A 22,533-nucleotide genomic window follows, 5' to 3' on the forward strand; every position below is an offset into this window, starting at 1 on the left:
GCAGCAGTGTGTGTGAGAATGAGCGCGTAGCCTATAGCTACATCACCGTAGTGTTCAATGTGCATTTTATTTAACTCGGGAATTGTAAGAAATATTAACAATATTATTAAATCAAATTATTAAAGAACGAACCAGCGTTTGTGTGATACAGTCCATCATAAAGATTTGGTCCTCCTACCCAGATGTTAATACGTGTTTATGTGCTTTATGTGACCTACGTGCTATAAGACTTGTGTGTTAACAAGAAAGAAAAAACTGTGTGGGCGACAATGGAAGCTTACAATTCCCGAAAGCGTGTTTTAAAAGGAAAGGTCACTCGTGCTGAAAACTGCATAAACAATATCACAGAACAGGAAGATATTAGTGTAGTTCAAGTCTACAAAAACAAAGTGAGTGAACTGTCACGTGAAACAAATGAGCTTTTGTTTCTAGCCAGTAACTTGTGTGCCGAAGAAGAAATTTATTTGGTTCAAGAAGAAGAGCTTGCTGCTATTGAAGATAGACTTACAAAGCTTAACGTGAAATTAGTGGAAGTGCAGGGTAAATTATCTCACGCTTCTTCTAGTGATGTGAATAATCAAAAAAAACACAACAGAAATTCGACTTCCAAAATTGCAATTGCCATGCTTTAGCGGGAACTTAAATGATTGGCTTTCGTTTCGTGATTTGTTTATCGCAGCAGTGCATAATAATGAAACATTGACGGGTGCACAAAAACTTCAGTACTTAAAAACTAGTCTGCAAGGTGAAGCAGCAACACTTATTCAATCTATACAAATAACTGACGATAACTATAAAGAAGCTTGGGACCTGTTAAATTTAAGGTATCAAAATAAACGAGAATTAGTCACGTCCATCTTGCGGCGCTTTGTGAGTCAAGGTCAAGTGCAGCAAGAATCAGCTGGCGCGTTACGTCGGTTGTTGGATACAAGTGTTGAGTGTGTGCGATCGTTATCAGTGTTGGACATAAAAGTAAACGAATGGGATCCTTTGCTTATATTTCATATAACAGAGAAGCTAGACAGTGAAACAAAAAGGCAGTGGGAACTTTCATTGTCAGACAGTGAACTACCAACATTCGACCAATTGGTGAAATTCATAGATCATAGGTGTCGTGCATTAGCAAGTAGCACTTCCAATGCAAAATCAACCCCACCTAGTGAGTCAAACAAGAGTAATAAAAAATCAACAATAGCGCACCATGCTTCAGCTCAATTTTCGTGTTGCCAGTGCAAAAGCAAAAATCATCCTTTGCATAAATGTGATGACTTTCTTTCGCTGTCAGTTGATGAACGTCATTCGTTAGTGAAAAACAAAGCATTATGCTTTAATTGTTTACAATCTCATCATAAACTGTCCAGTTGCAAATCAGCATCGTGTCGTGAGTGTGGCAAACGTCATCATACTTTACTTCATTTTCCAAATAAACAGAACTCAGGTGTTTCAGTGGGGACTCATTTTTCAAGTGAAACTAATGTGCAACATGCAGTGTTATTACAAACTGCAGTAGTGATGGTGAAGGATTCATATGGTAATTTACAACCTGTGAGAGCCTTGTTAGACTCAGCCAGTGAAAAAAGCTTTGTGTCAGAAAACTGCTCACAACGGCTTGGTTTACAAAAACAGCCTGTGTTTGTACATGTTTCGGGACTGAGTTCCAGTAATGTTGCTCGGGCAAAAGGTGTTGTTAATATTGTGTTTACATCAAGTTATGATGTTAAATCAGAATTTTCTGTAGAAGCGTTAGTGTTGCCAAAGGTAACAGGTATGTTACCAAAACGGTATATTCATAAAAGCAAGCAGTGGTCGCATGTTAACAAGTTAACATTAGCAGATCCGAATTTTAATGTTCCTGACAGAATTGATCTGTTATTGGGTGCAGATATTTACCCTCAATTGCTATTGGCGGGTGTGTGTAGTGGTGTTAATGGTTCTCCCGTAGCAGTGAATACCAAATTAGGATGGGTGTTGTTTGGTTCTATTGGCGACCACGAAATGCGACGTAAAGAATTCACAGCGTCAACATATCATATCCAGTGCAACAGTGAAAGAATTTTGCAACAATTTTGGGAATTGGAAGATATTCCTACACAAAAAATAATGTCGTCAGAAGAAAAGCAGTGTGAAATTTATTTCGAGAAGACCCATCAAAGAGATGAGACAGGTAGGTTCCATGTGCAGTTACCATTTCGCGACAACAGTGCAAGACTTGGTGAGTCACGTGAAGTGGCAATTAAACGCCTTAAGCAAGTAGAAAGTCGTATGAAGAAGAGGCCTAAAATGCGTCAATTATATGTAGATTTTATGCACGAGTATGAGGTACTTGGGCATATGGAGATTATTCCAGAAAGTGAAATACTGAAACCAAATAGTGAAGTGTGTTATTTACCTCATCACGCAGTATTGAAAGATTCCAGTTCTACAACAAAACTGAGAGTAGTTTTTGATGGTAGTTGTAAAACTTCATCTAATGTGTCATTGAATGATAAGTTACTTGTCGGACCTAGGTTGCAGTGTGACTTAATTCCATTACTTGTGCGTTTTAGACAACATAATGTGGATAGCTGATATTGAGAAAATGTATAGACAGGTGAGAATCCAACCAGAACATACAGACTTCCAGCGAATTGTGTGGCGTGAAAAACCTAATCTTCCGATCAAAGATTACAGGCTTGTAACGGTAACTTATGGTACAGCTTCAGCACCATATTTAGCGGTAAAAAGTTTGCAACAATTAGCGAAATATGAAGAAGAATCAATTCCTCGTGCAGCGGCTGTAGTAATGCAAGACTTTTTTGTTGATGACTTAGTGGTGCCAACTCAGTTAGTGAAGCAAATCAGTTACAAGAACAACTCAGTGCATTATTGCAGAAAGGAGGTTTTGAACTGAGAAAATGGGCATCCAACAGTCCAGACCTGTTGCATATTGTAAGCGCTTTATTAATAATTGTCGTGTGTCGCAAGGAAAGAAGCATACAGGTCCACTTACAGTAACAGAACTTTTCCATTTACATATTGTTTCAATTTTTAAAGTTCTTTTAAATATTGTACTAATTCATTTCTTCTGTGTATCTTGAACTAGATCGTTCAAGGGTGGGGGCTATGTTTAGTCCTAACTTGTTTATTTAAATTGTTTAGTTTTGTTTAAGATGTTTGTTCAATGTAACTGGTTACCTGTAGAAGAAGAAGAAGCAAGGTATAGTTGCTTGTTGAAACTGTGCATAGCAGCAGTGTGTGTGAGAATGAGCGCGTAGCCTATAGCTACATCACCGTAGTGTTCAATGTGCATTTTATTTAACTCGGGAATTGTAAGAAATATTAACAATATTATTAAATCAAATTATTAAAGAACGAACCAGCGTTTGTGTGATACAGTCCATCAATATATATATATATATCCAGAATGTGTAATTTACTTTCCCGATTTTTTTTTTTTTTTTTTTTTTTTTTGACAATTTTATCAAAACTGCTAAGATGATTGGTTCACATTTCATAGATACAAGTTTCATTAACAATTCCCCAATATGGCATTAACAGGGAATTCTTCCAAACAATTCAACACGGGGTAGCTTATTCTTGATGTTTTTTTAATGATTTTTTTTTTAAATGAGTAAGGCAATTTTATTCATATTTCATAAATACATAATCCATCAACTGTAGCATGAAATAATTTAACAAGCGCAAGCGAGAAAATTTAGTGTGGAGGTCCAGACATGTTATTTACCAACCGGATGTTATTTTCCGAACGGCATTCGTAAAAAGTAGTTGTCATAAGGAAGGATCAAAATTAACTCCAGCGCAAACAAAATGTCCCCTGCATATTTAGCAGACATTTCACCTCAGATTTTTTTTAATTGTTATTTTACTAGACAAACGTTTAGGTAACTACTGTGACGAGTCGTTACCCCAGCGACGTTTCAAGCCCAGATAGATATGTTCAACAACCTTAACTACATAATTATGCACCAACAAACTTTTCTGACCAATTTGATTCGATATAACAACTCAACCAATTCAATAATCTTAAGAAACCCATTAGGTTGTCCCATATGAAACAGTGTTGGGCAAAATCAATTGAAATCAATTGCAATTGATCAATCAATTGAAAGTAATTGCTCTGAAAATCAATTGCAATTGATTTCAATTGCAATTGATTTCAATTTGTAATTGACAATTAATTTCAATTGCAATTGAATTCAATCATAAAATTTGCAATTAAATTTTCGTCAATTGTTAATTGTTAATTGGTCACCAGGCAATTGAAACTTTTAATTGTTAATTGTCAATTGCAAAGGGTGCAATTGAAACATTTAATTGTTAATTGCAATTGACAATTGAAACTTGTAATTGTTAATTGTAATTGTTAATTGCAATTGAAATCAGCAATTAAAACTGAAGATAAGAAGATGTGTGTGTATTGTGTTGTCCACTTGTTACTGTTTTACATATTTCAAATAAGGTACTTATAAGAAATGCTGGATACCTACCATCCCTTCCCCCCCTGGGAAGAAAGCCAGGAAACTAAGTATTTTTAAAAATAAAATATGTTTATGGTTCTATCCCCCTCGAAAGAACTCTATATGCCCGTCATGCATACAATAGGAATAGGCACCAGTGAGTTCGAGCGAATTTTCTTTAAAACTCGACTCGACTCGAAGCAGACATCTTTGAGCTCGACTTGAGATCTCGGCTCGAAAAATTTCCCCCAACTCGACTCGAATTCGGATCGAATTTCCAGTCGAGTCGAGCAAATTCGAGCTAAATCCTTTGTGTAGTTCCAAGTACTACTATCTTAAAGTATCCTACATAGACAATATAATAATCAATGATACTACTACTACTACTATAATTAATTATCATTATAACACCGTGTACCTGTATAAACACGGAATATAGGCGGTTTGTATCGGAATACTAAAAATTAGTTGACTGTCGATCTCGGTCGTCAAGAAATCTTCAGGAGGCAAGGACATCGGTCACGAGGTTCTTGGTTTGAGTTCAGGAGGAGCAAGTATTCGGGCTCGAGCCAAAAATTGTTAGAAGTTATGGGACTTCAGCCAAACATGTTCAAAACTGCTCGACCCGGGTTTAGGGTTGTCAACAGCTCAAGCGGCTCGCTCACAGCTTATTCACTTATCGAGCCGAACCGAGAAGTGAGCCGAGCCAACAGCTCATCCAACCGAGCCAGCTCCAGCCGATGGCTCAAACGAGCCAAGCCAAATTGAGCTGATTGCTTTCCCCAACCGAGCCCGTTCGAGCCATCGGCTCAGTTGAGCTGACTCGAACCCAGCCTATGGACTCGTTTCAACGGAGCTGGTTCGAGCCATTGGCTCCAATCGAGCCGAGCCGATGACTCGCCTTTACCGAGCCGGTTCAAGCCATTGGCTCAATTGAGCCCAGTCGATGGGTAATCCCAACCAAGCCAGCTCAAGCTGTACGCTCAGTTGAACCAAGCCGAGTCGGTTGACATCACTATTCCGGTTGGGCTTCTACTTTGGCTAAAAAATTGGACCGTGCAGTTCTCAGCCTTGATGGTAAGAACTACAAAAAATGATAAGAAATCTTTAGTTTTACGTCTCACGATTATGCCGGATAGGCTAAAGGAGACGGTGATGATAGGAAATGAATGAAATGAAAAAAGTGGGAGGAAACGGAAGAACCCCGAGAAAATCCAAGAGCACGGTGTTTGTCCACCACAAAGTACAAACTGCGCGAGCTGGGATCGAACCAGGGACCTCAAGCACCGGAGGTGAACGCTCTACCACTGACCCACCGCGCCAACTGGTAAGAACTACAGTATATACTTATATTGGTGCTCACGGCGTCATTAACTTGTTCCGCCACCAACGAATTTCAAGGTACTTTGTTTAGTATCTTTTGTGCGTGTTTTGTGTCGCTTTATGCGCCTATTCCCACATGTTGTGCATCACCGGAAGTGGGTCAAAATGGGCCTACAAATATGGCGGAACAAGTTATTGCTCTTCCGCCACCAATGAATTTCGAGATTGTTTCCTTCACATCGTTTTGTGTCGTTTTGTGCGTCTACTTCCGTTTTGTACGTCGTGGGAAGTGGGTTAAAATGAGACCCCAAGGTGGGACGAAAACGATCAAGAGTTCCGCCACTATTAAATCTCGAGGTCGTTAATTTCACATCGCGTACCTTTTTGTACGTCTATTTCGACGTTTTGTGCGTCACTGGAAGACGGTCAAAATGGGCCTCAAAGGTGGGACGAAAATGACCCACTGCTCCGCCACTACCGAATTTCGAGGTTCTTCCTTTCGCATCAACTAGTGAATGTTTCGTGCCGTTTCGTGCCCTTATTTCCACGTTTAGTGCGTCACCGGAAGTGGGTCAAAATGGGTTTCCAAGATGGGACGAAAATGACCGAGAGTTCTGCTACTATCGAATTTCGAGGTCGTTAATTTCACATCGCGTACCCTTTTGTGCGCCTATTTCGACGTTTTGTGCGTCACTGGAAGATGGTCAAAATGGGCCTCGAAGGTGGAATGAAAATGACCAAGAGTTCCGCCACTACTGAATTTCGATATCCTTCCTTTTGCATCGACTAGTGGATTTTCGTGCCGTTTCGTGCCCTTATTTCCACGTTTTGTGCGTCACCGTAAGTGGGTCAAAATGGGCTTCCAAGATGGGACGAAAATGACCAAGAGTTCCGCTACTATCGAATTTCGAGGTCGTTAATTTCACATTGCATACCCTTTTGTGCGCGTATTTCGACGTTTTGTGCGTCACTGGAAGACGGTCAAAATGGGCCTCGAAGGTGGGACGAAAATGACACACTGCTCCGCCACTATACCTACCGAATTTCGTGGTCCTTCCTTTCGCGTCGAGTAGTGAATGTTTCGTGCCGTTTCGTGCTCTTATTTTCACGTTTTGCGCGTCACCGGAAGTGTGTGAAAATGGACGTCCAAAGTGTGACCAAAATGACCCATTGTTCCGACACTATCGAATTTCTAGGTCGTTTCTTTCGCATCGTTTAGTGATTATTTTTTTTAAAAGTTTTCTGTGCCTACTTCCTCGTCTTGTGCGTCACCGGAAGTGAGTTAAACGGGCCTTTAAAGTGGGAGTTAAATGGCTCACTATTCCGTCACTATCGAATTTCGGGGTTGGTTCTTTCGCATCGTTTAGTGTGTATTTTGTACCGTTCTGTTCGCCTACTTCCACGTTTTGAGCATCACCAGAAATTCGTCAAAATGGTCCATCAATGTGTGAGAAAATAGAGCCATTGTTCCGCCACTATCGAATTTGGGGGGTCGTTTCTTTCGCATCGTATAGTGCCTGCTTTGTACTGTTTTGTGCTTTTATTTCCACTTTAGTGCTTCTATTTCCACTTTAGTGCGACAACAAAATTGGGTCAAAATGACCTACAAGTATAGCGGAATAACTTAATGCTGTTCCGTCACCATCAAATGAGGTCGTTTCCTTCACACTTTTTATACATGATTTGTGTCGCTTTGTGCATCAGTGGAAGAGGGTCAAAATGGACCTTGAAAGTGGAATGAATATGTCCTTCTCTGCCATATTTGTGGGTCACCTTTGACCGACTTTCGTTGGCCTACAAAACGTGAAAGTATGCGCAGAAACGGTATAAATATGCACTAAACAATGCGAAAAAACTGACCTTGAAATTCGATACTGGTGGGAGAGTGGATCAGTTTTCTTCCCACATTGAATGCCCATTTTGACCCACTACCATTGATTCACAAAACGTGGAAATAGGCTTACAAAACGGTAGAAAACACGCACAAGACGACGTGAAGGAAACGACCTCGAAATCGTTCCTGACGGAACAGCATTAACTTGTTCCGCCATGGGGCCGCGGTGGCTCAGTGGTAGAGCGTTCACCTCTGGTGCTTGGGGCCCCGGGTTCGATCCCAGCCCCCGCCAAGTGAACTTTGTGGTGGACAAACACCGTGTGCGTGGGTTTTCTCGGGATTCTCCCGTTTCCTCACGCTATCTTCATTCCACCATTTCATTCATTACTCATCATCACCGTCTCCTTTAGCCTAACCGGCATAAGCGTGGGACGTAAAACTCAAAGATTTCATTTTTGTTCCGCCATATTTGTAGGATAACATTGACCCATTTCCGGTGACGCAGAAAACGAGGAAATAGGCGCACAAAACGACACAAAAATGGAAATTTAGCTTAATTACATGGAAATTTTAAGTTTGTAAGCTTAATTATATGGAAAATTTTATACATTTTTCCTTTACGTTGGTATACTTTACGTTGATTTGAGACTTTTAAATTGTATTCATTTTTCCACTGAAAAATATGTATAATTCAACAAGTTGATTTGATTTTGAGTTGCATTTGGGGTTTAACGTCCCGGTCAGCAGCGAGGCAATATGAGACATGAACCTACTGATTAACGTGGAATCCGAACCACATGAGCTCCCGCCGGGAATCGAACCCGGGTTTCCCACGCCAAAGGCGCGTACGCTAACCGCTTAGCCACGGAGGAGCTCTATGATTCAACAAGGAAATATTTATTAGTTATAATTATAATAATTATCTATATAATTGAATTCATTGTAATTTGGTCCATAACAAACACTTTACCATTTCGTACTAGCTGTTATGCCCGTTCTTCGCACGGATCAGATAAAATATCAATGTAAACAAACTGAACAACGGGAGAACAATTAAGAAACATTTCTAACATTGGATATATTTTGTGTGAATATATATCCAACAACGTACATGTGTTTTCATTGGGAAAGCCGATGAGGGCTGAATTTGAACGTAAACACTATCGGGGGTGTCACTATATGTCTGAGCAACCCCGATAAATATGGATTCGACACAAATTCTACTGCTTTTACATGTCCCGGTGAACGCCCCCTCAGACCCCCTTGGTTCGTATTGTGAAACAATCTCCTCTGGCCCCCACCAACCCCCAACTAATACCACGAAAACTATGAATGTGACACTAACATCTGCCATTTTCTACTACTTTTTACATATGCCGGTAAAAATCCCTATAATCCTCTAGTTCCAATTTTGAAAAAAAAAAAACAATGCCTCTGGTCCGCAGCCGATGGGGGCTGTATTTGGAAGTCAACGCCTGTGGAAGTATCACCATTCATCTCAGCGACAGCGAAAACTATGGATTTGACACTAATATCGGTCACTTTCCATTAGTTTTACATGTCTCGCAATTCCCCACCCCCGGTGACTCCCGGCCCGCATACAATGGTGGCTAAATTTGAAAATCATCGCTAATGAAAGTATCACAATTGATCTCAGCCACCGCGAAAACTACGGATTTGACATCGGTCATTGTGGATTATGTCTCGTGATCCCCTTCATAATGCCCCCGTTTCTTATCTGATGGGGGCTAAATGTGAAAGTAAACGCGGTCTTGAGTTTCACCAATGAGCTCAGCTACCCCGAAAACTATGAATTTGACATTAATATCGGTCATTTTCGATTATTTTTTTACATGTCTCGGAATTCCCCCCTCTGGTGACCCAAGGCCCGCATACAACGGTGGATGAATTTGAAAGTCATCGCTAATGGTAGTGTCACCATTGATATCAGCAACCGCGAAAACTATGAAATCGACACTGATATCGGTCATTTTCTACTACTTTTACATGTCACCGTAAACGCCCCCCTGAGACTCCCTGGTTCGATTTTTTTCGAAAAAGCTTTGCCTTGATGTGGGACCTGGACCAAGGTATCTTTGACCAAAATTTGGTAACTCTCGGTCGACTTGTCTGGTCCCCAGGCCGGTCCCGGTAAACGTCTCCTGGAGCCCCCATAGTAAGGAATTAAAAAAAAATCTCTTCGTCTTGGTCTGGGGCCTAGACCAAGCTACCCGTGACCAAATTTTGAAAAGTTTCGGTCCACTCGTCTCGTCCACAGGCCACACAAAGATAGACACACAGACACACGAACAAACTATTTTATTTATATTAGAAAGGTCAGATCCGCCGTTATTGTATTAGTGCGATGCTTGAGCGATTGATCGTAGAAATTCAAACTCCGATGAGTGATAATTTTATAGGCTTGTTTTACTACAAGTTTAAACTCTTTAGTCAGTAGAGAAGAGGGCGTGAATCATGGGTCAGAGTTGAAGACAATGGGTTTTGGCGGGTCTGTGGGTCACAGTGGGTAAGAGTGATTTATGGTGGGTGGTGGGTCAGAGTGGGTCACGGTGGGTCGTGGGTCACGACGGGTGGTGAGTCAATTGGTCGTGGCTAAAGTTTTCATTGCCCCACGCCCTCTCTGAACTACAGTGTTGAAAATTAATCAGTGAAAATCAATTGCAATTGATCAATCAATTGAAAGTAATTGCTGTGGAAATCAATTGCAATTGAATCAATTGCCAATTAATTTCAATTGCAATTGAATTACAGAATTCAATTGCAATTACTTTCCACTGCAATTACTTTCAATCAATTGATCAATTGCAATTGATTCTCCTTTTTCAATGGCCAACTGCAATTAACAATTAACCATTACTTATTTCAATTGTTAATTGCAATTAACAATTAAATTTACAGATTAATTGTTAATTTTTAATTCAATTGAAATTTGCCCAACACTGATATGAAATGATCTTTTTAGCACGTAAGTTTCATTTATGTCATAAACACATTTTTTTTCTTTTTTTTCTTTTTTCTTTTCTTTTTTCTTTCTTTTTTTTTGAGAATATTTAATCAAAATATCCTCCATCTGTATTAATGCACTTATTCCATCGACTACGAAATGGCAGTTTGAAAGAACACATTTGCTCTAGAGTAAATAAATTATTTCACCCTCCTATGGTCTTGGGGTCAATATGACCCCAAGGGATACATATTTGTTAAAAAAAAAATCTTTGTACTTCTGTTACTGATTATTTTAGTATTCCTCGATCTAGTCTAGTTCTTTTCATAACCCCCAAAAATAAAAGTTAATTATTTCAAATAACGTTAAATTAAAAGGTAACACATCAGACCTTGGGGCTATATTGACGCCAATGTTTTTTTATTATATTTCTTTTTATTTTATTTTACTTTTGCAAGATGTTTGCGGTTATTCACTATTTCACTATTCCTGGACCTAATATAGTTCTTTATATAATCCAAATATTAAAAGTTAAGTATTTTAAGTATCGTTGTTAAATAAAAATGTAACACATCCGACTTTGGGGTTATATTACCCCAATGTCTAATACTGTAATTTCCCTATTATTCGTTATTATTATTATTAAGCCACCTCAAGACACTAGATTAACTATTTAGTCTATCTTTCATGTTTGCATGCCCGTATTCGAAATTAAATAATTGGGATCAAATAGACCCCAAGGACAGTCGTGTGTGTAGGTTTGAAAGGCCATAGAAGGGTTAACACTTGACAAAGCGTTTGTTCACCAAACAAACAAAAAAATGTTTAAAGAGATGGTAGTCAGTAGAGGAGGGATCTGGTGAGTATGCTGGATGATGCAGAAGCTGCAGCTTCGACTCCTACAGATTCTGTAGAGTCACATGAAACATGTGGTCGTGCATTTTCACGGAAAATAAAAGCGCCTTTTGTGTTTATCAATGTCTTATATGAAGACTATTTTTTTTCTTAATGCAAAATATCAATTTGTTGACAGCATTGTCCTGTAATAGTTGTTACACCAACTCCTAGAGTGCCACAATCCTTAACTCCCCTTTAATTATAAACATGTCTCGCTATTATCTTCCTTGTGTGTAGGCTTGGTTTGGGTGCATGCTTTGACTGTTGATCTCCATCCAGCCATTTGTACTGAACGTCTGCAGTTACCATAGACTATCCACTTTTCATAGCATGCTATTAGACGAGTGAGAAAGGGATATGTATGATACGTTGACTTTTGTAACTTTCTGTCAACTCATAACGAACCAATTTGTCAAGGTTTTTAACATTAAAATTAGCTACAAATTGTCTGGAAAATGTAGTTATGCGTACTTCTAGTTCGGCAGCAAATTCACGAACAGCTTTGGTAGACTTTACTGCAACTAATACCTTCAGGTCATCATCACAGAGTATGCTCTCGGATCTCCCACGGCATTTATTTCGTTAAGGCCGTATCTCCTGAACTGAACTTCTGAAAACAAAGCGAACTTTTCAAATCCCAAGCATTCAACTCTGGATTGTAATTATGCACCTCTCTAAGAACCTGCATTGCATTATTCTTCCATTCTTTTGTATGTGGACTCAAAATTTTATTTCTTCTGTAACTCCTGACTAAAACGCTATGTCTTCCGTTAGCAGTAGACACGCAAGTGACGTGCATCGTCCATCTTAGACTATCGTCATTATTATTAATATGCTCTTTATATACATGTGAAGCATTCTCAATTTCCCGTTCGTTCACACATTATTGTCCGGAATATTTTCACAGAAAATTTTGTTTCATTAAACCTTGAAGCTTTGTTCATACTTAAGTCAGCGGCCAACTTATGCGTTCATGCAATACGACGAGTAAAATTATGTTTATATATACAATATGCATATACATAGTTTTGCTCGTCGTATTGTATGAATGTATAAGTTGGCCGCTGACTCTTAAAAATGAACACAGTTTCGAGGTTTAATGAAACAATATATATTTCCAACATATTATTCTTCACATATCCAGGCACTTATAGCGTGACACTAAATTTTTATGTACTGTAATTGTATTATATAGCCGCCAATGCATTCAAAGCGTCTTTGGGTTCACTATCAGCGGGTAAATCGCTTCCACAAATGGGAAGAAAAAAAAATCACATTTCTCACATAACAGTTGGCAGGATTATCAATTTTAGCCCGCATGCTCAGGTATCATAACTCGACAACGTTTATATTTGTGTCTGCACCCTTTTGCTTCCTGTCTCAAACTCAGGCCACCAGCACATTGGCCAAGAGCGGGACACCATGTGCAGAGAGAGAGAGAGGCCTGAGCAAGGATTTTATAAAATAGAGGATCTGCCCTTACAACACAATTTTGAAGCCATACGTCACAGTTTCGCCACCCCTACTCTTCCCACTCCGCCCAATAGGATATCAATGTTTTGAGCCAACAATCATGGCGAAAACGAAAGTAGCCAATCAGACGATGGAGGAAACGAGAGTAGCCAATCAGATGTGCCGATGCTCGGTTGTTTTTTGGCTTCATTTATTTTATAGGATGGATATATATATATATATATATATATACATATATATATATATATATATATATATATATATATATATATATATATATGGGCAGATCCTCTATTTTATAAGATCCTTGGGCCTGAGGGCATTGACCATATGCCTCAATCACAACGTTCCAGAGGCATTTCTGTAGCACCTACTAGAGTTCATATGCGGTACGTTGCATAGCTAACAAAATTGTACGTGGCTCGACTTACTCCCATCTGAACAAAGAGAGCTAGAAAACGTTTATCAAAATTCCAAAGTTCTGTACATAATAGTTTCGGAAATACTGGGAACGTCCGGATATTTGTTCAAACCCTCCATCCCACCTTAGAATACGAACCTTTGCAAAATTCTATCTTATCTGTAGCCTATGGTGCAAGAAGAAGACACACACAAAATGTAAATGATCTACGCCTAATGGTTTCAGATGTCCATTGATGAGTGAGTCAGCAAATGAGTCAGTGGTTATACTATTTCATTAAGAACAAAAAAAAACAGACTTTTAGTCTAGAATGTAACCAAAAATGTGTTTTTTGTCCTTTCTGGCATCTAATTAATCATGCGCTCACAGGAAGAAAACAAGATGGCGCACGTGTCTACCAATCGATTGGAAGTTAGTCTGACCTTCAGACTTCAGCAATACAGGCACCTTGTGTACATGTAGCAATAATAGCTCGACAGTATCGAAGACAAATAGAGGTACCCAATCTTATTCGAGTGAGTTTGTTGTATGACTTTAAATGAGTCTGCTAGCTGCCGCATCAAGTCACCACATATGCTAGGCATTTGGGAAGAATGCCGTGAATGAATGCATCCCCAGGCATTGGTTCCAGAAATTCTGTTCTGGATATATGAACATTTCGGACGAACCTCGCATGGTTGGCCACATGTGCTGGATGACGAGGCCCTTAAAATAGCCTTGAGGAAGACAGTGGTCTAACATGTGATGAACTCACAGAAGTATACCATATTACCGCTGAAACAGTCAGGCTGTACCTGCATGGGATGGAGAAGTCCATTGTAGAGCCTGGTCCGGAAGTGGGCGTACCTCTAGTTGGTGTTTTCTGACGGTTTTAGGTTTTACCCACATTTATTTGGTAATACTGCTTGGCATTGTCTGGTAACATTGCTTGGCATTGACTGAAAACATTGGTATCCATGTTCATTTGTTTTCTTTTGTTTTATGCTTGGTAACAGTTACTTGAAGTGAAGTTGGAGTAATCAACAGTGTGTGATCAAAGTCCATATAGCATTGAACAACGATTAGTTTTTGCGGTTTGGCTTCATGAAAGGCGTTACACAGGTGACACCATGGAAAGTGTTAAAGCGAAATTTACAGACATCTTTAGTATTGATACACCAAGAAAAGCAATAATGTCAGGGTGGGAAAAAAGTGCATTTGCTACGGGCGGTGTGAAAGACCTTCCCCGAGGCGGTCGATCGATAAAACGGAGGGAAACATGCCGTGAATTGGAAGCATCAGTGCAGGAGTTGCCTTCAAAATCAACACGTAAAAGGTCTTCGGAGCTTGGTATTCCTCGGGAATACGCGACAAAACGTACTAGCGACAAAACGTACCACCGACAAAACGTACCACTTACCCTGAGGGCTGCTTGTGAAGGGTTTTCTAAAAACACTTTAAATAATGACAAGCGACAAAACGTACCACTTGCCTGGAGGGCAACTTGCGAAGAGTCTTCCAATCAGCCATCAAATAATGTCAGGCGACAAAACGTACCACTTGATAGGACGGTATATAAGTATATATATATGTATATCGGCCAAAATAAGGTTAAAAGTTGAACAGATTGGTGCTGAGAAAAGTACCGATGCAAGACCAAGACTAAGACTAAGGCTAAGACTGAGACCATGCCTGCAAGATTCTCGCAACACCAAACCATACCTGCAAGATTCTCGCCAGATCAAGACCAGCAAGAATATTGCATATGCAATATTTGAATATTTGCTGATTTCCATCACACTTTATCCAGACTTTGGACCAGGGACGGATAGGTATTATTAGAGGGGCGCGGGCGCTTTCTCCCACAAGGGCCACCAGCATCTCAATGTCACAAATCAAGTTGCACAGTTTTCTTTCTACAGTAAGTCAATAGTATTAACAATTGACAATTAAAACCTGATATTCTTCCATCAGTATATTATTCTGAATTGTTCAAAATATTATATGAAGTTTAAGGAGAACGTATACTATATTACAAAATTAGCAGATGTTTTAGTGTACTAGTTTTTGATGCTACTGTATCTATCAGTGTTTTGCATTCGACATATTTTTTAATAAATCTTTTTCAATAGACTTTAACATAAATGTTTTCAAATGTTCCTGAGACATGGTACTCGTTAGCCTATTTTTAATGTATTTCAGTTCTGAAAAATTTCTTTCATATGTTACCTGAGTTACGGGCAAAGTCAATAAAAATTTGTATGCTGGAAACCTGGATAAGTATTACTGCAAAATTTACAATTCTGCAAAATTAAAAAGCAGCACATTGGACAATTTTGCAACACGTTTTGTATTCGCTTTCCTTGTAAACAAATGTATTTTCCCCTAATTCTGAATCACTTGCACCATCAGCACAGTCATTTTTTCTCGGTTGTGCTTGTCATCAAGACCGACTTTCAAGGATATCCACGTCCTTCAAAAGTCCAAGAGAATACATTTATAGTATCCTTGGAAACTTCTTTACTGAAGTTTTTCAGAAAATATATAAGTTTATCGAAAGGCACGTCTGGAAATTCTGTTACTTGGTTGAAGTGTCTAGGGTCCAAATAATCCATAAAGTACATTGCTTCTTGAATCTTGAAGAAATACTCGAAACTATCATGTCCAATATTGTGTTGAATGCTTCGATGCAGTACCTGGTCATTGAATAGAAGCAGATTCATCTTCACAGGAAAAATCTTTGTCCATCTCTAAAGGCGAATTGTCGATAGGTCAATAGAAAAAAAGAAATCACATTCTAAGTCTTCAAATTTGTTAATGGCCCATTCTGCAAAGCTTAATGCTGCATTCTTAACGGATTCAAAATCATCTGTCTACTCTTTCAATTGGAACAGAGTAGTCTGCACCATCCGATAGGACTACACTAGCAGCACCCTCTATTTGGAGATAGTTTGACAGAGAAGTCGTGATTTGAAATATCTTAAGGAACATTTGTGCTGTCCGAGTTGTTTTGAACTTGAAAAGATCTTTTATATATCCTTTCGCTTTACACCTAGCTTTTGGTTTGATATTTTCTGTAGAAGCAATTTTCTTAATTGTTATGGTCAACTCTATATACAAAGTACTTTTTGGGTTCGAAAAATGACCAAACTTTTTCTGAAAAACAGTGTGTTTTCTACCATCTTGTTTCTGCAATAACTGTAAGACACCTTTGTTAATATTTTATCTTCCAAATGTACATTCGCTGATAACACTCACGCATAAATATCGCAGTCATTCAGCAGAACAATGACACAGAATCAATGTAATTTTTTGTCAGATCACATATGACATGATTGAGTATATGAGCGTAACACCACACGTGTAACTGAGTTCCTTAGTGGTTAAGCGGTTAGCGTATGCGCCTTTGTCGTGGGAGACCTGGGTTCGATTCCTGGCGGGATCTCATGTGCTTCGGATTTCCCGTTAATCAGTATGCCCCGTCTCATATAGCCTCGCTGCTAAAATGGCCGTTAAACTCAACATCAACTAAATCACACGTGTAACTGATCATAGGTGAATTGAAAAAATCCGAATATTGTCCTTGCATGTTACTTGAGCCATCGGTTGAATTTCAAATACACTTCTTAATATCAAGGTTCAACTTCTGCAGAATTTCCAGCAGTAAACCGCAAGGACACTGGCCTGTGGTAGATATGCATTTTACAATGACAACAATACTCTGTTTAACAACCATTTTAACAACATACCGTAAAACAACACTTTGTTTAACAACAGAGCACTGGTCTGAAACTACTATATGTTGAGTAGTGTCTAATACAACAGAAAATATTGAAGCTTGAGAGACTTCTTTCGAAATATCTTCTCTGATAAGTGTGCTGATAGCATTCAAAACATAATTCACCGTGTTTAGTTATGCGACCACTATCCTGCTTACTTCCTCGTATATGACTCTTCTCGGTGACCTTATCTAAATTACTTTAAAGCGGAAAATCAAATTTGCTTAAGAAAGGAATAATATCCAAAAAGTTTCCATGATCTATAGCTGTGTCTTTCAGTTTATAGGCTGCTACATTTCCTCTGTAAATGAGCCCTCTTTTACCAATGAGTTTCTGCACTTTGACAACTCGATACATTACCTGTCTGTTCTTCTCAACCTTATACTGCCGTTATTTTACCTGTTTATGAGGAAGTAGTTTCTTAACATTATGTTCTCTTTTGTTAGATATGTGAGCACACACATTGGTCTAATGTATTTTCGAAGACTCGTGTTCTCTTACTCGCTGATAAACGTGTTTAATGTTACGTTTGTCACGTAAAGAAACTTTAAGAGAAGTTTGTTCGATCTGGAGAATAATCTGTGAACATGCTGCAAAAAGAAAATGCTTGAAGTGGTACGTTTTGTCGCGGATTAAATATCCGAAATGTTTTAATTAGTCCAAGACAGGTTGTAATTTATATAAGTGGTACGTTTTGTCGTGTAATAAATGTCAGAAATGCTTTAATTAATCCATGACAGGTTGTCATTTATGACAGGTCGTCAAAAGTGGTACGTTTTGTCTTGAAAATTCAAGTGGTACGTTTTGTCGCTGGTACGTTTTGTCGGGACACCATTCCTCGGACCACCATGATGAGGCACATGAAAGAAGATCTAAAATTGAAGGTTTACCGTCCAATGCATGTGAATGAACCGAGTGACATGGATGCACAGAAAGAGGCTTGCAGACCTCTGCTTGAGGCATTTACTTCCAAACTGATCCCGTGGTGCGGTCCTTTTCACAAACGAGTGTGCTATCTACCGGAGTATGCATTCTCGGAACGTTGTATTGTGGTGTAAGGAAAACCCCCGGTTTTACAAAGAGATGAAGAGAAACCCACAACACTTGATGGTGTGAGCTGGAATGAGTGCAACACGAATTTTTGGGCCTTATTTCTTCGAAAACAATGTTAATGGACATTCTTACTTGGAGATGCTTAATGAGGGGTTGGTGCCTCCCCGTGCCTCAACTTGAAGAAAATGATATCAAAGAGACTGTTGTGATACAGCGGGTTGGAGCCCCAGTGCACTTCGCGATTCATTTGCGCAATTACCTGAACCAGACGTTTCCTGGCCGCTGGATTGGAAGATTGTGTATCTTTACCAGCTCCCTTCGTCTGGCCTACAATAAGTCCAGATCTGGCGTGGTACCCACTTCCGGTTCACCCTGTGTTACTCTTTGTTTATCGCTGCTCTAGAATGACAAGAGCTTTCTTGGTGACCTTGCAGATAAAACGAAAAGGCACATTTTAGCAGGACTCTGTATCACAAACAATATTTTCTGTACCAGGCCATATACTGGTTTCTTCTTTAGCGAGATCCAATCTATGCAGTCTCAAACACAGAAATCTTGCGTGTCTTCCGTTGGCACGTACAGAAAATTGTGGTTATGTACTTTGACAAACATTATCTGTTTGTATATGGACACTACAGAGTCCAGAAAATCTGGACCACGGCACGGAGTTTCTAGGGTTGCAGTTCTTCTTTCATGGCAGAAGCAAGATCAGAAAAGCCGCTTGTAGCCAGAACCTACGGATTTTCCTTCTAAGCAAGCTGGATTTTTCTCTATGTGTATATACATAGAGACAGAAATAGAGATGGAGGAAGGGAGAGAAAGAGAGAGATTGGATCAAATGTTTGTTCTTCGCACGAAGACAATAGGATTTTGGAAAATGTTTGAACCTCATTAGAAAATACATTTCAATGAAAATAAAATTATAAAAACCGGTAAGCCAGATATTGTGTGGGTCAATGAAAACTTCATCCATGACCCAACGACCCACCCACCGTAACCACTTCTGACCCACAGCCCACCAAAACCCATTGCCATTAACTCTGATCCATGATCCACACCCTCCTCCCCATTGACTAAAGAGTTTACACTTGTAATAAAACAAGGCTGTGATATCACTAATCGGAGTTTGAATTTCTACAGTCAATCACTTCTCTGCTACAATACCGGTAGATCTGACTTTGATATATAATGGTAAAGTGTTTGTCATGCACCATATTACGATGAATTTCAATTTAATAATCATATACAGTATAATTGTTTCCGTGTTGAATTGTATATACTTTTCTGTAGAAAATATGGTGAAATTTGAGTCTCAAATCAAGGTAAATTAGACCAACATGAAGGGAAAAAAGCAGTATAAGATACGACTGTGTTTCGAAAGCAAAATACTAAATCCTATTGTTATTATTACAATTGCAAATATCAATATCCAAAAGTGCCTGAAATTCTTTTATCACTTACAAGGGACGAATGCGAACCATGACAGCTAAATATTTATGGAAATTGGCACCCTGACTAACTATGGATCACTAATCATCGTGGTGATAGTCACTCGGTGCTAAAATGTATTGTTTACCCGCTACATATTATATTATATATATATACCACGCAGTAACCGAGTGAGGCTGTGCTGAGTTATACCCTTAAAACGCCAGAAAAAGGCAGAAAATGAAATAAATGTATGCAGGTTACCTGATACCTGTGGGAGAGGGACACGTGACCAAATAACAGCAGTAATGTCAAACAAGCAGTGTTGCCACCCAACACAAACTTATAGTTTTTTTTAAATAAAACGTATGCCATTTTACGGAGTAAAACAATGGACATAAAACGTGAAAGAAAACAAGCAGACGATCGGTTGTCAGTGTTATTAAATAAGGGGGATACGAGGCTCTAAATTTGAAAAAAAAATGAGGTGCATACAAAGAACCAAACAAATGTGCAACAGCAAAATGGCTACAGAAGGGACAAATGTATAGTAGGTAGTAAACCACAGCATGCACAGCATAAAGTGACTAACGGGCTTGATGCTTCATATCAAATGTGCTGCTAGGGAGAGAAATGTGCGTATTTTGCCATATTATCTATTTTTTTTTGTTGTTGTTGTTGTTGTGTGTATTGCTATATTATGTTAAGTTACTTTACGCCTGGGAACCAATATTACTGTTATACCAGGGGTAAAAGTGGATCTGAAAAGGTAAGGGACCGCAATGATGTTTTCAAATAGCACGAGATGTCCACACATTTGCATATCAGTCCTGACATCGGAACATTCCTAACCATGGGTAAGTTATTTTCATGTGTATTTATTTGTAACGACACAGTGACACTTTCATGTAAGAGTTGTGATCTATGAAGCAGTGTTTCTTATTGCGCTACGTTAATATATTTCGCACTTGGACGCCTTGTCTTGAAAACGAAGCGGAATCTGCCTCATGTTTAGGAACGTTTTGATGTCAGACTCATATGCTAACGTGTGGACGTCTGGTACTATTTGAAAATATGACACATTGTGCCACGTTGACAAGACTGACAACCCAATAACATCAAATGTTGATTAGTTTCATTTTCTATTTTAGTGCAAATGTGTTTGCACAGTCATACATCCACTTGATTATATTATTCCTGTAATATTGAACATTTCCATTCATTTTCCCATAGTGAGCGATTGGAGGGACTAGGTATTTGAACACCCAGTATTTTGGAAACACAGCGGCATCACCCATGTTGTTATATATATATATATACTTATTTGGATGTCCGCAATCACATCGTCACTTTTGGCCATGCATTTATGTTACAACCTATACGTATATCATATTTATTGCTCTCGCAATAAAATGAGTTTCCTGTCCAAATCTGAAGTTTCCACATCATTAGCATGATCTGGGCGTCTGTTGTGTGAATCACTTTCACTCATTGACATAACAGTACATGATGCTCCCTTTTCCTCTTTCAGGAGCAACATTTTCGAAAACATTCGAATATACCTTCCTTTATTTCTATTAAAAGCTTATAATAACGAAATTCATATTTTCAATTTAAACTTATCTTTACATTAAAGATTTTCTGACAAATCTTGATATTATAGAAATTATCTCTTTCCCAAATTCGTAAATTCAACCCCCCCCCCTTATCCCAACTGGGGGAAATCTATGATACGTAAAAATATTATAAAACGACGGATAGTAATGCTGAATTAATAGTGTTTTGGGTTTATAAGTTGGTTGGTGACACTTCCGAAGCCCTTATGCTCAATTTTAGCTTCTAGTGGAGCAAGACCCCCTAGCGCCCCTAGGATGGTGTATATAATATAGGAAAAGTGCAAACAGAATCAATAATGATCTATAATACTATCAAATCCACAGCTTCAGAGCCTCTGTGATGAACAGTGAAGCTTAGGTCCCGTTTAATCTCACGTTTAGCTCCAATTAGCACCCTTAGGGGATGATAAGGGCGTGAAACGAAAACAATAAAAAACGACCAATGTCTTGAGCCGTGGCAAAAATGCGAACTAAAGCTCACATCCTCACACACCTACGCGTCGAGCCAATAAGGGTTCAGCTGCTGCTAAGCGAGAGAAAGCGAGTGGAAGTCCTTCAGCCGATAGCAGCGCTTGCAACGGAAGATTAGGGATCAAGTCAATGTGGCATATCTTTAGTGTTGAATCCGCAATGTTCGATGTCGTGAAAACGGCTGACCCGTTTGAATTCATTCTGGGAACATAATTAATACCCACATCAAACTGGGAATTTTAATCAAACAAATTTGATTAAAGAACGTATTATGTGGGTTATATATTTTATTAATTTTTTTTCTTAAAGGTACAGTGTATCCTATTTATATCGTTACACTTCCATTGAAATACCTATGATAAGGAGGAATAAAATTCAGACATTTTCAATATACTTATTATTTCCGTGCGAAGAACTGGCCTTTCATATATTATATACAGTGTGTCCATAACCTTTTCGGTCAAATTTATACCGGTGATAGAGGAGTACAATATACACATTTTGTGATAGGAAACCGAAGGTCAAAAACGGCTGGTTCAAGTGCCATGCCGTCTTGTAATTGTAGCAATCTGTGGGAACAAATATAACGTTTCAATAATAAACTTGTTTATCAAGTCGGTTTAACCTGTTTTATTGTGCATAACACTACATCTGAGTATGTAAGATTTAGTAGAAACACACTAGTGCTGCACTGTACGTACCAAAAATTCACAGTAACTGTACAAAGTGACGATCACCAACCTCGATTCACGTACCACAATGCCTAAGGAAATTTTGCCTCACTCGCTCAAATATTAGTGGCGTCTCTTGCACAATCAAGCAGGCAGCTATGACTCT

At 38.9% G+C, this 22,533-nt stretch overlaps 2 protein-coding genes across 2 annotated transcripts in view; one reads left to right on the plus strand and one right to left on the minus strand.

Moving 5' to 3' along the window:
* The window catches only part of mGluR (metabotropic Glutamate Receptor), a 1,220,665-nt gene that overhangs the window by 584,936 nt on the left and 613,196 nt on the right, over positions 1-22,533 (minus strand). The gene's annotated exons all lie outside the window — the stretch shown is intronic.
* LOC145687149 (uncharacterized) lies at positions 270-2,568 on the plus strand. Its single transcript, XM_081760609.1, has 2 exons — positions 270-540; positions 680-2,568. The coding sequence occupies exons 1-2, from the start codon at positions 270-272 to the stop codon at positions 2,566-2,568; spliced, it is 2,160 nt and encodes a 719-aa protein (XP_081616735.1).

Source organism: Thermobia domestica, chromosome 6, assembly GCF_964235325.1.
Source record: "Thermobia domestica chromosome 6, izTheDome1.hap1.1, whole genome shotgun sequence".
NCBI classification, from domain to species: Eukaryota; Metazoa; Arthropoda; class Insecta; order Zygentoma; family Lepismatidae; genus Thermobia; species Thermobia domestica.

What these genes read in the sequence shown, in the direction of transcription:
- LOC145687149 (XM_081760609.1), top strand. Translation starts at nt 270, where the DNA reads ATGGAAGCTTACAATTCCCGAAAGCGTGTTTTAAAAGGAAAGGTCACT. An exon ending in GAAATTAGTGGAAGTGCAGG is followed by an intron (nt 541 to 679) that starts GTAAATTATCTC and finishes TGTTTATCGCAG; the next exon opens with CAGTGCATAATAATGAAACA.